The sequence below is a fragment of the Echinops telfairi genome, unplaced genomic scaffold, assembly GCF_000313985.2.
Source record: "Echinops telfairi isolate 266 unplaced genomic scaffold, ASM31398v2 ScPeMD7_1713;HRSCAF=2227, whole genome shotgun sequence".
In the NCBI taxonomy this organism is placed as follows: Eukaryota; Metazoa; Chordata; class Mammalia; order Afrosoricida; family Tenrecidae; genus Echinops; species Echinops telfairi.
Genome location: NW_022105611.1, coordinates 19,380,372 through 19,397,765, shown reverse-complemented (window position 1 = coordinate 19,397,765; position 17,394 = coordinate 19,380,372). Strand labels below are relative to the sequence as shown.

The 17,394-nt window shown below is 41.4% G+C and overlaps 1 protein-coding gene across 1 annotated transcript in view; it reads right to left on the bottom strand.

Annotated features, from left to right (window-relative positions):
* Nucleotides 1-17,394, bottom strand: part of PGM2L1 (phosphoglucomutase 2 like 1) — a 48,213-nt gene that overhangs the window by 13,584 nt on the left and 17,235 nt on the right. Inside the window, exons 5-10 of the mRNA XM_004708823.2 lie at nucleotides 14,355-14,438; nucleotides 5,364-5,557; nucleotides 3,290-3,479; nucleotides 2,876-2,973; nucleotides 1,840-2,020; nucleotides 21-114 (exon numbers count right to left, since the gene is read on the bottom strand). Of these exons, the coding sequence (XP_004708880.1) occupies nucleotides 21-114; nucleotides 1,840-2,020; nucleotides 2,876-2,973; nucleotides 3,290-3,479; nucleotides 5,364-5,557; nucleotides 14,355-14,438 (841 nt within the window). The remainder of the gene's footprint in view (nucleotides 1-20; nucleotides 115-1,839; nucleotides 2,021-2,875; nucleotides 2,974-3,289; nucleotides 3,480-5,363; nucleotides 5,558-14,354; nucleotides 14,439-17,394) is intronic.

Sequence of the window (17,394 nt, the reverse complement as noted above, 5' to 3'; positions counted from 1 at the left end):
TCTTAATATTGACTACATACCAATAGACTCTTCAAACGCAAAAAGGACTTCTTTCCCGTGTTCCAGCAGGTCTTTTATCCTACTTCCAATCCATTTAAAACCTGGCAATGTTTCCTGAAATACAGAGGAGGCCACTCTGGGTAAGTGACTCTCTCATAAATACAGATTAGAGAAAAAAACCTATCCTTAAATGCCCGCAACACTAAGTGCTCATAACCTCCCATTACGGTCTTCAGCACACGGTGTTTTGTAGTGGTACATCTATAGTCATAGAGTGCTATGAATACCCACACTGCCACGACTCATCACTTACTACTTACTGAGCACAGAAGGGGGTGTACTGTATGCCAAATATGATCCGATATTTATAAGTGGTGCATGAAGAGTCACAGCGTGACACAGGTGCACTCACACATTATGACCATCGACTACGTATCAAGCATTGGAATAGGGGCTTTCTATCCATTATTTCCTACTGCTACAAAAACTGCGGAAACAGAGGCTCAGGGGTTAAGTCGATCTGCCCAAGTGTAAGCTGCATAGAAAAGAAGGAGCCAGGATTTAATTACATTGCTCCTCAGAAACGGTCCTTGAAACTGTATGCTTACCACTGACATAAGAGTACCTATCTAAGTTGTGACTTAGTCTCCCCAAGTAATGAAAGGCTAGAAGACACTTTTACTTAAGTCCTTTGAACATCATCACAGCATGTGCTTGAACTGACTGTGTGAGACCGTCGTACTGTGGTCCTACACGAAGCCACCGACAGTAACGCTGTCTTTCTGAGGACTTTTCACCTGAGGACCTTCTGCTCACTTTGAAGACATGCACTATTTTGACAGAAAGAGTGTATGATAAATAGGAATTCTAGAGCTCATCACTAAGATTCCTAATTTACCTCGCTGTCTCCTAAAAGACAAACCAGCCGTGCCCCCCACCCGCCACCACCACTACCCTTGCCACCCACATCAAAAATAAGCAAGCACAATTTATCATAGTGGCCTTTAGAGCCATCCTTTTCTGTCTTAGGCTCATGATGTGTTTTTCTTGTCACAGACATAAGCAAGGAAAATATTAAGATCACTGAAATTTAGAATCTTAGGGTTCTGGGGTTTTTTTTCCTCCTTGGTTGTATATATTTTAGAAAGGCTAAGGATAGAAAGTTCTCTCATAAAGCCCAGTACAATTTTCTTTTATTCAGCCAATAAATTAGTGCTATGACAATAAATCAGTAGCATGACTATTACTTAAGATAAATACCCAAATGTGCCATTTCCACTGACACCTGGCACAGAGAGCAGCGTCCAGGTAGCTTAGTTGACATTAGTCTCACAGCTTCGAAAATGACCTTTACAGATCAACTTAACTGGGGAGCCACTAATTATCTTTTGGACATGAAATCATAGGGTCTCATAAGCTACAACTTAAAAATGATTACTTAAAGTTGCTGAAGACTGTGCTTAAAGGGCCTAACTAAGAGGTTAGTAACACCTACAGTTTTGGGGTGTCGAGTTTATAGTATTGGTAAGGCACCACCAGGAGCCAAATTTTCCCAGGATGAAAATGAGATATTGTTGCATAGAATAACAAGCATTAATGCAATTTTTAGAAGAATACCTTATCTTACTCCCAGAAACTGTGCACACACAGAATGAATTTGGCTCAAGGTGTCTGGACCATCAAGGAGAATTTCAAAGTGTTAACAGAATTAAAATGATTAAAAAAAAAAAAAGGTGAGATGGTAAATAAAGTCAATAAAAATCTGTTTTGATGGATTTTAGAAACAAGTTAATTTAGAGAAACAAGTGTGAAAGAGTAGCACACAGATATGATTCTTACTTCAAAATGAAATCCTTCTTTAAGTGCAATTGCTTTCAGGATTTTAGAAGAGACGGTGGTGGCTAACATATAAACATTCTTCACATCAGCATTCCTGGACTTATTCTCCTTCCAGCAAGCAAACATCCACCACCCAAACAAGGCTGCCAGTTCATTGCCGGTGAAAACTTTCCAGTGACCACTGTGGAGAAAATTAAAATCTAAAGCCAAGACCTCTCTAATTTCTCATGCAAATCCACTGACTCCATGAGCTGAAAAAATCAGAATCCTTCAAATAGGAAAATACCCAAACATTCTCACATGGGGTCTTTGAGAAAATATTGACTACTATTTTTCTAATAGTGCAGGGGGGGGGGGGCTTAGGGTAGGCATGCCTGCGGGGTCTTTTGGAAAACTATGACCTTGTTGTTTTTATTCCATTACCCAATAAGAAAAAAAAAAATCCCAAAACATTATGACCAATGTTTATGCCTACCTGTTTAAGGGCATTTGTCACAAAATAAAAATGACAAAACTGACTACCTAAAGGGAAACATCAGGTAATTAACAAATAAGGGGCTTAAGTGGAGAGCAAATGTTTTGAGAATGATGAGGGCACTGAATGTACAAATGTGCTTTACACAACTGATGTATGTATGGATTGTGATGAGTTGTATGAGCCCCTAATAAAATGATTTAAAAAACACACAAATAAACTGGTAAATCAATATGCTGGGATACCACGCTATTTGAAAACTTAATATTTTCAAACAATATTTAAGGACAGGAAGGACTGCTGGTTATACAACGTTAAGTGTAAAATAATCAGGATGTAAAGCTATATATAGTATAATCACAGTTTTATAAAAACAATGATCTCTTTAAATATCTGCTTAGCTGAAACTTTGTTAGGCAATATTAAGATATCAATATTTAATAGGGCTTCGATGGTGGAGCTTACAGAAGGTTTATATTCTTGTTTTATCATGAGCCTATAAGACTTAAAATACAAGACTGTTTTTCATCATTTCAACTGCTAATAATACATTCAACTTACTTTTCCAGAAGTTCCGCTACTGCTAGTCGGTCTGCATCAGGATCTGTGGCTAAGACGATCCGGGCATTTTCTTTCTCTGCCAGTCTCAGAGAAAGTTCCTGAAACAGTGACCCCAAAGTTAGGTTATCCTAAAGAAGTTAAAGTCCAATGTTAATATGCTAAATGCTGGCACTGTGTTAATCCCACGCATTTTAGAAGGAATGTAACCTGGCTCACCCTAGGACAAGACATGTAGAAGTAGGGACCCCACCACAAAGGTTTCAGCTTAACAGAATACGGCTCCAATATCAACATAAAAGATGTAAACTAAAGTGGTTCCTGCTTTTTAAAATAAATTTTGAATTGTCGCTGTGTTCTGCCTATCCTGGTGAAGTCTCAGAAATAGAATAGTTTAAATAGACACTGGGAAAATACCAGCACAGACTCTCCTTCTTCAGGATTTGGGCATTTCACGGTAGAAAAGTCTGGATCCGGATCTTTCTGCTCTGGTACTGGAATTGGGGGCTTAAAACCAAACACTTGAAAAGCCTTCTGGACATAGTCATGTCCAACGCCATGGAAAGATGTATGAACAAATTTCAAGGTGGTCTTTGAGTTTATTTCCCTGTAAAGAAAATAGTCATTCAGTTAATATCAGCAAACGTAACTTGTGATATAATGAAAAATAGACAAATTCTGAGAAAAAGCAATGAAAGCTTTCAGCAGAGGTCTAACCTGTGCCCACCACCTGCCTGACCCCAACTATGCAGTATTAACTTAAATATCAAAAAGATTTTTAACTCAACAGCATACTTTGGGGTTCAACCCTTTGACCTGCATCATCAGTTCCTTCCATCTGCTGGGCAGCTACCACCATACCGTCTCTTAATGGAACTGTCCTCACAAAAACTTCCTGTTTTTTCGTACTCTCCAATAGGCCCCTCCTCCTTTATGATCAGCTTAGATCCCATGGTATCTAATTGCTGTAAGTTTATATATATCATTTCAGTTACTTTGATGCTGTAATATCTCAGCCCTGTTGAACCACTCCCTATGTCTGTTTTCTGAGTATGCACAAAGCCTATTATATATTGACTGAATTTTCTTGGTATTAACATGTTTCTCTATCCCCTACTTCTTTCCTATAATAAGTAGTTGAAGCTAGAGGCAAGATTAGATTTAGTTCAATTCTTTTGGCAAGAATAGGTGCTGTGTAATTCCTACTAAATCATAAGGGAGGCAAATATGTTTGCCTCTCTTAACAATGTTAAATTTAGATTGTTCCTTTAAAAAATCAGTGATTACTGCTTTTTATGTGAACTGTCCCATCCTTGTTCAGTGGGCGCCCCTTCAACATAGGTTCTGTTTGGAAATGACCCCAATACCTTGGTTAGCTTCATTGTTTTCTGGCAAAATATATCTCCCAACCTAATTTATTCCAATTCCTGTGCTCATCCTGGAATCGGCAATTTATCCAGGGAACCCTGATTCCTTTTAGTGGGAAATGGTATTTGAAACCATAATATGGAGTTTAGGGGTGAATTCATACTAATATTTTAAATTTAAATATAAAGGTATACTTAAATTTTTCCCCCCTTTGGTATTTGAAGTTTACCATAGTTAGCAGCATTTTGCTAGTAATACTGCCCACTTGTCATTTTAGAAGGCGAATCAGTCTGATAGCTTGATGGGGGCATTTTTGAAAATAAAATACACTATATAGAAATTAAAATTTATGCAGTAAGATGGGGAAATGTATCAGCAAGCCAGGATTGTTTCTAGCAACACTAGCTTTATGTGAAGGTCAAATACTAAGGGAAATTTCATGATTTTCCCTAAAGGGTATGTGTCCTTTAAAACACATTGAGGGATATAACTCACATAGTATATAATTCACCCATCTAATGGACACAGTTCAATGGCTATTAGTCTATTCAGAGTGGTATAACCATCACCACAATCCATCGAGAACATTCTTATGACCCTCAAAATAAACCGCATCCCCAAGTCATCCCACTCACAGCCTCCCGATTCTTATCAGCCTTATGCAACCACTAGTCTACTTCCCACCTCTGTAAATTTCTGCTGCTCAGCATTTCATATAAATGGAAACATATAAGATGACAGGGCTGCAAAAAGTTCATGGGAAAATTCCATTATTTATTTCATTTTCCCAAGAACTTTTGAAGCCCCTTTGCATATAGTTTTTTCTGGTGACTAGCTTCTTTCACTTAGCATTTTCAAAGTTTACCCATGTTGTATATACCACGTGCCAGTACTTTATTCACTTTCATTGCTAAATAGTATTTCATTGTATGTATATGCCACATTTTATTTATGCATTCATCAGTTGCTAGGCATTTGGGTTATTTGTACATTTTCGGCTATCAGGAATAAAGTTTTAATATTTTAACTTAGTGAACAGATGAGTTTTTAAAATCCATTATGCTCCCTCTTATTTAAAAACTATATTCCGAGGCGATACTCTGCTGTATTCCCACTTGGATACCTGTGGAAACATATCTTTTTCAGATCCTCCATGTATCTTTTACAAACGTCCTGTAGAGGATCTTTCTTCAGTGGGCTGGTATCTACTAAATTATCATTCCAGGAACCATTCCAGGGTTCCACACATTCTTCGATACATTTCAGAATTTCTTTATCATGAGGAGATGTGATCTGAGCACCAGTTTCCCAATAAACCTGAGTGAGAAGTAAATACAGCTATAATTACTTTAAATGTTTGCTGGCTTCTTTTGTATCTACAGTAGAGATCTCAGACTTTAACCAATCAAACTCAGTCAAATAAAGGATGCCACAACGAGACTAATTTAATAAATACCAAAGGATATTGATGCATTATTTTTCTCTTTTAGCAGTATATTTTAAAATAGTGATACAAATATCTTAAACAGGGCACAATTATGGCAGCATTAAATATACATATACCATAGTGTTACATCACACCCTTAGATCTTTAGATATAAAATACAATCCTAAAAAGAATGGAATGTCCCATAAAACTTGGTATTATTCATCTCTAGCATCACAAAATGGTTGTCATATAATATAGAATAATTCGATTATAAATGAAAGATTTATGTCATGCTAGACAGTCAGGGAAGATGATTAGCATGTTAATTGCTCAGTTACATTCCACTAAGTTGAAAGTCTACCAAGCAGTTCGATCAGTAAGACTAGAATTTACACAAAAGGCCAGAAAATACATTTCTGATAACTAACCAGGTATCAAAGGAACTTCTAAAGTAGGATATGTATACGGAGACTACTGTGTATGTGCCATAAATTCCCTCCCTCTATTGCATCCTAAGTGAAGGGAAGACTAATTTGAAAGTCAATACACCAAGCTCTGTGTCAAGTTATAGCTCACTCCCTGCTATGGAATCGATCCCGACTCCTGGTGACCCTATTCAACAGAGTGGAACCGACACTGTAAATCATTATTGGAGTAGGAAGCCTGCACTTTCTCCTTCGAGCGGCAGGTGGTTTCAAATGGCTGACTTTGCAGTTAGCAGCCCCACGTGTGCAGCCCACTGAAAAAGCAAACCCGCTGCCATCAGGCCAATCCTGACTCCTAGCGACCCAATGCACGGCTCCTGAGACTGTAAATCTTTACAGGAGTGGACAGCCTCATCTTTCCCACAGAGTGGCTGGTGAGTTTGAACTGCTAACCTTGTGGATAAATGCGCAATGCTTATCACAGTGCCACCAGGGTGACCTGAAAATGCTTCCTCTGTAAATACCTCAAAATGCTACATAAAAGTACATTTAAAAAAATGACCGAAATGCATAACTACAACAAGTAAGTCCATAGATAGCACAGCTCAAAAGGAAAGAGGTAACTTCGGACACTAAAGGAAAAACAAAGAAATGCAGAGTGATGAGGCAGTAAACGGGCCGATGTAGGTGCCTGAGGCTTGGGGAGTGTCCATTTACTTGACTCTTTGCCCATGTACAAGGAAGGCAGTTGGAATGGAGACTCTTTCATTGAAATGGGATCCACGAAACGTTTCACTTCCAGTGTTTGTCTGTCTCTTTCTGGATTCTCAAAGCCAAAACCACACTCATTGCTACTGAGGTGATTCTGACTTATAAAGACCTTGTCTTTCTCCCACGGAGCAGCTGCTCATTTCAAATTACTGACCTTGCTGTTAGCTGCTCTACACCTAACCATGAATTCCCAAACCAAACACCCTTAAGAATTCAAAACCTGACATCTGGACCTCAACTATCCTAGGATAAGAACTGACAAGTTAATACAGAAATTGCTACAAGACTCTGATAACTGAGGATATGCCAAAGCAATCACTGCCATTGAGTCAATTCCAACACAGTGACCCTACAGGACAGAGGGGAACTGCCCCTGGGGTTTCTGAGATGGTCACTCTTTAGGGGAGTAGAAAGCAAAGCGGCTGGTGATCTCAAACTACCAACCTTGCAGTTAGCAGCCCACTGGGGTTCTCACGTGACAGATACTTAAAAATAAATAAGTAAATAAATAAACAACAATAACAAAAACTGCTCTGGAGGGATGTTCCTATATTCTAAGCCACTAAAAAAATAAAAATAAAAGAGTTCTTCAACAAACCCTGCAATCTCACAGTGCAAATTTTTAAAACAAGAAAAAATTCCTTGTCTATCTCCCTGTCCCTTCTTGTCTTGTATGTGGACATGAGGCCTAGAAATAGAGCATCCATGTGAGGACTACATGGAAGAAAAAAACCACAAATTACAGAGATGTTAGCCCCAGCATCACTGACCATGCCGCAACCACCCATCTATGGGCTTTTTGTTGCATGAGCAATATAAATTACTATTCGCTTCAGACACTTACTGGGTTTTCTGAACCTACAGGTGAAAGTACTGTATCCCTAATTGATAAAAGGTAAAATCCATCCAATAAAATACACGCAACCTAAGGGTTGGAGGTTCAAATCCATCCAGGGGGACCTCAGAAGGAATGCCTGATGTCCTACTACCAAAAATTAGTCATAAAAACCCTGCAGAGCGTAGCTCTACTCTCCGTAGCTCTACTCTCCATGACCCACAGGGCGTGGCCGTGCGTTGCAACTGGCCTCATGGTAACTTGCTAGGTCTCAGGAAAGTTGCTTTTCCTAAATGTGTAAGACGATATTAGCAAAACAAAAACAGACTTTAGAATAACACTAAAGGATCCAAAGTCTTAAGAGACTAGAATGACATGTGCTGTTCTCGAACAGGGAAACTTACTCATAATGTAAAGATATTGAAACACCCTAAATTAATCTACAAGTGTAATGTGATACCAATAAAGATGACCAATTTTGCTGTTGGTGGTTGGACAAAGAGACTCTTAAAGCTGATACAGAAAGATAAGCTGACAAATGGCCAGGAGACTTCTGAAGAGTAGGCACAGGAAGGGACCAGCACTCATTACTCAGTTACACAGCTTCAGTATGAAAGAGTCTGATGCAGGCAAACCATTCAATAGAGCAACGCACAATACCATGAACACACTCAAATGCAATGGGAATGAATATAGAACGAAGGCAGAATTTCAAACGAGTGGAGAAAAATCAATACTGTAGGGTCAGCTGAGTGGCTATGAGAGTGGGGGGAAATGTTGTAGCTTATCTCAGACTAGATAAAAATACATGTGCCAGAAAAGATGAAAACTTTGATGTAAATAAATGGAACCACACAGAAAATATGGGAAAAATGTATGTGATATCTAAATAAGAAAATTTTTCTTAAGTATAACAGAACCAAGAAAACTTAAAAGACTGATACATTAAATTTTCCTGCATGGAACAATATCATAAATAAAAAACAAAAATATGTGTATGTAAAGAGCTTCTACCACAGATAGAGAGCAATGGCCAAGAAAAAAATGGGCAAAACTTTTACTACATAGTTATAAGGAAGGGAAACATAAGTATCTTGAAGTACTAGCTGAAAGGTTGGCAGCTTGAACCCACCCAGAGGCACCTCCAACAAGATGATTGGCGCTCTGCTTCCAACACTCAACGGAGCCATTCAGCGCCGCAGACACGGGTTGCAGGGAGTGGGAACTGACTGGGAGCAATGGCAGCAGCACGCGAGGGACAAGACAGAGTGCTGGTGAGAGTACCAACTGGTAAAAACTACCCTGAAAGGAGAATGCCAGGTCATCTGTGCAGATTCCCTTTGGCCCAGGTGTTCCACTTCTGGACATCTACCCAGAGGTCCGTTGGGTCTAAAAGAAATATGATGTGGGCCCCAAATGCAATCTACCTACATAACTTCAAATTTTCTAATAGCCATGCTAAAGGGTAAAAACTGGTGAAATTAATTTTACTGTATTTTCTATAATCAATATATCTAAATTAATATCTGCATGTAATCAACTTAAGATGGAGATATTTTACCTTCTTCTGGACTGAGTCTTCAAACTCTCAAATGTATTTCACATCTAATGCACATCTCAACTCAGAGGAGCTGCCTTTTAAGTCCTCAGCAGGCACAGGTGGCTTGTGGCTGCCATATGGCGCCACACTGATAACATGAGCAAAAGCATCAACATCAGCTCACAGGACTGAGCACTTATCAGAGCCAGACATTGTGCGGGGCATTTTACAGTCACTGTTTTCGTGACGCCTCACTCTCATCCTATGATGTTGGTTCTAACATTAACCCTGGTTTATAGAAAGGAAAACTGAACCCCCCCAAAAAAATCCCAAAGTAATTGCCACGGAGTCGGGACAGGAGAACTGCCTTACAGGGCTGCCAATGGTTGCTTTTTCTAAGGAGCCTCTAGGTGAACCCCAACCTCCAGTCTTTCCCTTGGCAGCCAGCGTGGCAACGTTTGCATCATCCCTGGGATCCTGGGAAACTGTACTTGCTTGAGGTTTGAGTGGCAGAGCTGTTTTTTAATTAAACATATGCTCTTAATAACTGCTACTCTGTGTAGACTCTATAAGAAGATGTGTGCAGATCAAAACATTGGGGTTTTTTTTGTAAGTTGCAGAAGACCACAAACTGAAATGTTCCTCAACAAGGAACTGGCTAAATAAAGTGAGATCCATCTACACAGTAGAATACTATGTAGATTTGAAAATGAAGATACATGAGAGCTTCCGGAAACTCATCTTTTAACTCCATTTTCCCATGAACTTTTTGAGACCCCCTTCTATACATCCAGGCACACTTTTTACTCTAAGCTGAGGATATTGCATTGCTAATAAACTGAAGGTTTGTGGCAACCCTCCAACAAATTTATCAGTGCCATTTTTCCATTGGCAGACATTCATTTTGTGTTTTTGTACTGTTGTGGTAATTCAAACAGTATTTTAAACTTTTTCATAGTGTTACTGCACATTTAATAGACTATAATATCATCTATTTCAGAAATCACAATAAAATACAGTTTATAGAGCTTTTAACTGTATGCACTGCAAAGCCAAAAAAATGCATGTGACTCACTTGTGGTAATATTCACTTTATTGTAGTTGTCTAAAACTGAATTTGTTGGATCACTGAGGTGTGGTTGTTTATCTATATTGAATATTCATATGTATATATACAGAGAGAGAGAGCATATGAATCAACTCCAAGCTGTACTGCTCTGTAAAAACAATCAAGATACAGAACATTATATACAGTGCCCTCCTATTTGTGTAAAATAATAGAGGAGTGACAAGGACATGATTTCTAAGAAGTGGTGTTCCACCCCACATGTGGGGGTGGAAGAGATACTTCTTAGTGTTTATACTGTTGGGGTTTTGTGCTTGTATTTGAGAGAGGAAAAAAGATTCAAGACAACAAAAATCTTTGAAGCATGTTTTATATCAATAAACATTTAACCAGATTAAGTCCTTCCCCATGACCCTCTATTTGGGGGATAGAGGTGGGTAGAGGTCACACAGGTCAACACGCTAACAAGAAACTAGATAAGTACAGATAGTGGTAAGGGCTGTGAAGGAAACACACAGAATGATGAGACCGTTAGTGAGGGAAACCACTATAAGTCCGATGGCAAGGAATGTCTCTTCAGGGAAGCGATACCTGTACCGGAACCTGATGGACCTAAATCAGCAAGTCTGCAAAACTGGGGAAGCACAGCCTAAGCAGGGGGAAATGAACAGTGACAAGAGTTCAGAGGTAAGAAGGGATGGAGGGGCAGGCAGGAGCAGCAGTGTGACTAGAAGCTAGTGGACATAAGAGAAGAACGAAACAAGGAACAAATCGCAGGGAGGATCCAGATCTTGCAGACTTCTCAAGTCTCAAGGGACGGAGTTTGGGTTTTATTTAAAGAATGAGAAGCCACTGAAGAACTTTAAGCAGGAGAGTGACATGATCTGGTTTATTTTTCTTAAAAAGATCATCTGGTTGCTTTATGGAGACTGCAGGGGAGAAGTGGGGAGAGGAGAGACCAGCAAGGATGCCGTCGTTCAAACAGAAAACAGCAACAACCTGGAGAGATGGAGATGGAGAAGAGGGGCCCAGATGGGCAAATTCAACATAGAGTTGAGATGATTTAGAAACTATAAAACCGTTAACAGAGTGGATGTCAGGAGTAAAGCAAAGGGGGCAATCAAGATTGAGTTTGGGGTAATGTTGGGATGGTAATGCCAATTTCCAGAAATGGGAGGGCTGGGTGAAGAACACATTGGGGGTGTATACAACAGGGTGTGAGGGAACCCCGTTCTAGAGACACTGATTTTGAGATGTCTGTTAGATCGGGACGGATATCAGGCTATTTGATATAGAAGTCAGATGCTCAGAGAGGAGTCCAAATTCTTAGTTTTATTTGACAGTTGACTTCTCCCTCATTGAAAATCTCTTATCTCTTTGGTTTCTAGGATACCAGACTTTCTTGGTCTTTGATCTCCTATCACCAACTCCTCTTTTTCCTCCCTTCCCTTAAAGAGGCTATTCCCTCGGGACTCAGTCTTGTCCTCTTTCTGATCCATACTGTCTTTGAGCTGCTCATCCAAGTCAAGGATCTCCAAAGGCTCCTCCCAGGAGTGTCAAAAAAGTATGTGGGAAAATTGAAAAATCTATTTTTCCATGAACTTTTCAAACTCCTCTCATATATGTGCTGACCCCCAATCTGTCATTTCAGCCTAGAGGTCTCCCCTGAACAGATCTATGTATCCAACTACCTGGTTGGCCACAAACACCTCAAACTTAATATGCTTTGAACTGAATCAGCACAAAACAACAACAACGACAAGCAACTCAATCCAAAAATGGGCAAAGGACTTGAATAGGCAGTTCACCGCAGAGGCTATTCAAATGGCCAACAAGCACATGAAAAGACGCTCAACATCACCAGCCATTAGGGAAATGCAAACCAAAACAAAAAACAACAAGTGTTGGGGGTGCTGTGGGGAAGGCACTGCTGAGGAGAGCTTTAAATGATGCAGTCACTGTGGAAATAGTTTAGCAGCCTTAAAAAAATTAATGACAGAATTATCATCTGACCCAGCAATCCTTATCCTAAATACAAACCCAGAATAAGGGAAGGCCATAGTGCACACCCAAACCTGGCACTGATACTCACTGCAGCACTATTCCCAACAGCCAAAAGGCAGAAACAACCAACACGTCTGTGATAGGTAGGTTTTTTGTGCCAAGCAGGCCTCCATAGGAACATGTGGGCAGACTTTAATCAGGTCACAGCTTGACTGGAGGGTGACCGAAGCCAATTTCCCCTCTCTCTCTCTACAGCAGACCACACACTCTCTCTCTGCTTCATCTTCCTGCTAGCAGGACAGTCAGGGAGCTGGAGGAGCCATGTGGAGACCTGCACCCGTGCTGAGATGCTTCCACCACCACTGGATCCACAAGACTTTCCACTCACTGACCTGTGATCCTCTTCCATTCGGCATCATTGCATGTGCTGCATGAGTCTAAAGAGGAATTTATGGACTAGTATCGGACATATTGAACTTATGGACTTGATCCGGCCTGGGCTGGGATGTTTTCTCAATATACAATTGCTCTTTGACATAAAGCTCTTTCTTGTACATACATGAGTGTCTCTGGATTTGTTTCTCTAGACAACCCAGTCTAACACATCCATCACCAAAGGAATCAATGAACAAAATATGGACATAGACAACGGAATATTATTCAGTCATAAAGAGAAATGAAGTCCTGATACATGACATGGCATGAAAGAACTCTGAATTATGCTGAGTGAAATAAGTCAGTCTCAAAAGGGAAAAAAATTGTATGATCTCACATATATGAAATAAGCATATATAGAGCAATACATGATTATTAATGTTACCAGGTGGGTGGGGTGGGTATGGAATTTTGTTCTGGGAGCACTGGATGTGAATAAATGGTGGTAGAACAGTTTGGAAATGGATAGGACAATGGTGACACGACATGGAAAACATAATCAGAGTCATTGAGTTGAAAATGTGGACGTTGGGCTGGGGAATGTTTCAGTGTGTCTGTTGTCACCACACACATACAGCCACCAGGAAACACAAGCAGAATGAATCACAGTTCTTCCCCTATCCCTGCCTCTTTGAAAGGTAACACTATTTACTTTGTTGGTGGTGTGGACTGAACTATGTTTTCCCCAGAGCTGTGGTGCAGTCTTATCGACTGTCCCTGTGGAGGTGACCTTGTTTGTAACTAGGGCTTTCTCTTGTGATCACTTACGTCACATCAAATCAGACTAGGGTGAATCCTAATCCTAATTCCTTCTGAGTGGAAGTCACCACGTGAAAGGATAAACAGGAAAGTCCAAGAGTGCCGGCGGCCAATAGAAGCTAGGCGAGAGGAATGAAACAGTTCCTCTCTCAAAGCCCTCTGAAGACAGCTGACACAGCCTGGACTCTGATTTGGAGGCTTTATGGAAGCCCTAGCCGACTAAGACAACTTGCCAGGGCCAACATATTAGATTACGTCTGTTTCCCACAAAGCAGAACTCAGCATGCCTAGAATCCTCCCAAAAAAGGAGAGAAGCCAATACAAGGGCATGGCCTTGTCACCCAGAAGTACGGGTTCAGGGCTGTGTCAGGAGTCTTGTTTGTTCCTGCAGAGCCACTCTTCCCCTTTCTCCAGCCTACGACCTGCCCCGGGAGGCTGACACTGCAAGTGCGTCTCGTGACCACCCAGAGGGGAGCTGTGGCAGACAACTGGAGGGAGGGGAGAATGAGGTCAAGGTGATCCTCCGGCTCTTCCGGCAAGCAAGCTCCCATTCATTCTTCAAGTTCTCCATATAATACAATCTTATTTCTGAAATGGTAGGAGATGGGTGTGGGGTGGGATGGAGAAATCAGGGGCAGTAAGATGTTGAAAGTAAAAGACCACTGAAGAGACTTTTGAAACAGTACAGAGGCTGAGAAGTAAGAGAGACCTTCAGGCTATACATCAGCTGAGGGCCAGGCTTGGTGTTTTTACGTGGTTTTTTGTCCTCAATATCTAACACAGCTTCCCAGTGTAAACTCAGGATATATTCTGCAAGTAAGAGCCAAAAAAAAGTAAGCAAGAGGCTTACCTTGTAACCGTTATCTTCCTTGCGGTTGTGAGATGCTGTGATCATCACTCCTGCAACCGCTCTGAGTTCCTGAACTGCATATGGCTGAAAAAAATAACAGCATCAGAATTCCATTCCGTTTCCTCACTGTACATACCTCTGGCATGAGTTCAACTTTGAGTAAGGAAGAGGAAGAGGCATGAGAGTATAACTGGCCTAAAACCTCAACCATCAACCCAGAGCTCCTTTCACTGATAATACATGATTGAAATGTCATTCTTTTAGACCAACAGCTTTGATACCATACGTGTTTGTCATGTTCTAACACACTTAACATTTAAACACTGCTTTCATTTCTGAAAAACTCGCAACAGGTTTTTATCCACAGACCTCTTTTAAGAATAAGTTTCCTATTATTTTGGCATGTTTATTTCAGAGACTTTGGGGAGGGATAACTACTACCTGCACCAGGAGGCCTCAGGAATGTGGTTTTAGACATGCTAAGGAAGACTTGTGATGAACAATTCCGATAAGCAGATGATATGCCCTTGCTTGCTGAAGGGGAGTCAGACTTGGAATGCTCACGGATGAAGATCAAAGTCTTCAACATGGATGGCACTTCAACGTAAGGAAAACAGAAATCCTCACGACTGGATCAATAAGCAACATCACAAGAAAGGGAGAAAAGATTTGTTAAGGCTTTTGTTTTACTGGGTTCTACAATCAACACTCACGGAAGCGGCAGTCAGGAAATCAAATGACCTGCTGCGCTGGGCAAATCTGACAATGTCAGGAGCAGAGATGGCACCTGATGTGGCTGCGGCAGTTTCACTTGCCTGACAGGCACGGCAAAGCTGGGCAAGGACTAAGGAAGGCCAAAGAAGGACTGAGGCCTTCATATTACGGTACTGGTGAAGACGATTAAATAGGCTGTAGCATCCCAGAGGAATGAACAAATCCATGTTGGAAGAAATAAAGCCAGATGCTCCTTAGATGCGAAGATGGTGAGATTGTGTCTCACATGCTTCGCACATGTGATCAGAAGGGACCAGTCAGTCCCTGGAGAAGGATGCCATGTTTAGCAGAGCAGGCGATGGGTGAAAAAGAGGCCAGCCTCCAACAAGTTCGGCCGATGCTGACTGTAAGATGGGCTCAAACATAGCAATGCTTACAAGGGTGGCACAGGCCCAGGCAGCATGTCCTTCTGTCGTCCACCAGCTCTGAGTCAGAACTGAGTCAGACCCATCTGACAGCGGCAAGCTGTAAATGTCCATTATTCATTCAGTGCAAGTATTGAGTACAGGTAATCACGTATGGAGTCTCAAAAGTACAAAAATTATATGATTTCACTTACATGAATTAAGAAAGTATACAGAAGCCAAAGATTATTAATGGTTACTAGAGGTGGAAGGAAAGAAAAAAGGGGATTTCTGTTCAGGGAGCACTGATGTTAACGGTGATAAAATATTTTGGAAAAGGCTAGCGACAATGGGGATCTTCAGCCCATCTATCATTATGTAAATTATAGATATCTGCCATGATCACTCACCATGTTAGGTTTGGTGCAGTTAATTACTTAATATGGGTCTTGTAGCCATAGTCTTTGTCCCTCCTACCAAAAAACTGGGTGGGACCATGCAGATTCGGTGTGTTTCCTCTTTTCTGGAGGGTCTGGGTAAGAAAAGGTGGGAGGAGATACTGAAAGGATTTGGTTGTGATTGTTAACAAGCTTAATTGTGATTGTAAAAACTTGACACTCTAATGTGGAACTGGTCAATTTTGCCTCCTACTGGGTATAAAATGAGCCATCTCAGCAGCAAGGGTATGTGTGTGGCGGGTGGTGGGGAGCGTCTTACTATCATCAACCAAGAAAAGCCAGGAGTGGAGCATGACCTTTGGATCCCAAGACTGACCCCTGCACATTGATATCTCAATCTGAGTGTAGAAAACGGTGACACTAGCCAAGTGGCAACAGCACAAGAGACAGAGAAGTGCCAGGGCACAAGGCAGTGGTGCGCTTCCCAGACCACGGAGGGAGTAAAGCCGAGTACTTTCAGGTAGAAGGCTCATTGTGGAAGAGGGTGCTTCCAGGTACTGAACTGGGGAGTTAGGTTTGCTGGCCCACAGAGCTGGGACTGAGCACCTATGGGCTTAGGCGTGTGGCAGAGGAGTGCCTAAAAGAGCTTTGTAACATTGCTGAAGCAGGGCAGACGCAAGGTCAAGGGACCAAGGGCAAGTGAGAGGCCTGCCTGTGGGCGCAGCAGAGAAGAAGCTTGACCAAAGGACTGTACCCTGTACATTTCTGATCCTGAATTGTAACCTGCTAAATTCCCTAATAAACCCCATAATCATGAGAGTTGTCTGTGAGTTCTAGGTGGCCTCAGCAAAGAATTATCAAACCCAGCCGAGGAGATGTAAAAGTGCTGAGAAAGGGACGGTCCTCATCAGGATTGGTAAGAAGGTTCGAGGGTGGGGGTATGTCTGACACCCTCATTGGAATAGGTCTTGAGCAGCTAATGATGATGGTGTGATTCTCTCTGCCCCTTGTGAAGTCAGACTCCGACCTTTCTTGTAAGTCCTTTCCTTCCAAGTCTGTCAGTGACTGGTCACCGAGCATCTGTTATTCAGTTGCAAAAGCATGCAGTTGTGTTGCTTCCTTGTCTCCCAGCAAGAAACTGATGTGGCATTTTACAAAATTGGGTAATCAAAATAGAGAAGTGACTGACAAAAACGAAAAGGCAGCAAAGAGACAAAAGGATTGAGAGCAGAGAAGGAACCGTTAGGAGAACAGGCGGTGGCGTGATGGTGAATTACTTGGCTGCTAAGGGAGAGCTTCCAACCCACCAGCTGCTCTGAAGATGAAAAGACTTGGCCACCTGCTCCTGTCAAGACCACAGTCTAGGAAACCGTGTGGGCCAGCCTCCTCTGAGCGGCAGTGTCTCACTGGAGGAGTCAAAGTGGGCTTCACAGAGCACCTTCAACAGAGGGACTCTCAGAGACATCTCACAGCTTCGAAAGTACTAAGGAGGACTCGGGATAAAATGCTGGAAGCTGATCCAAA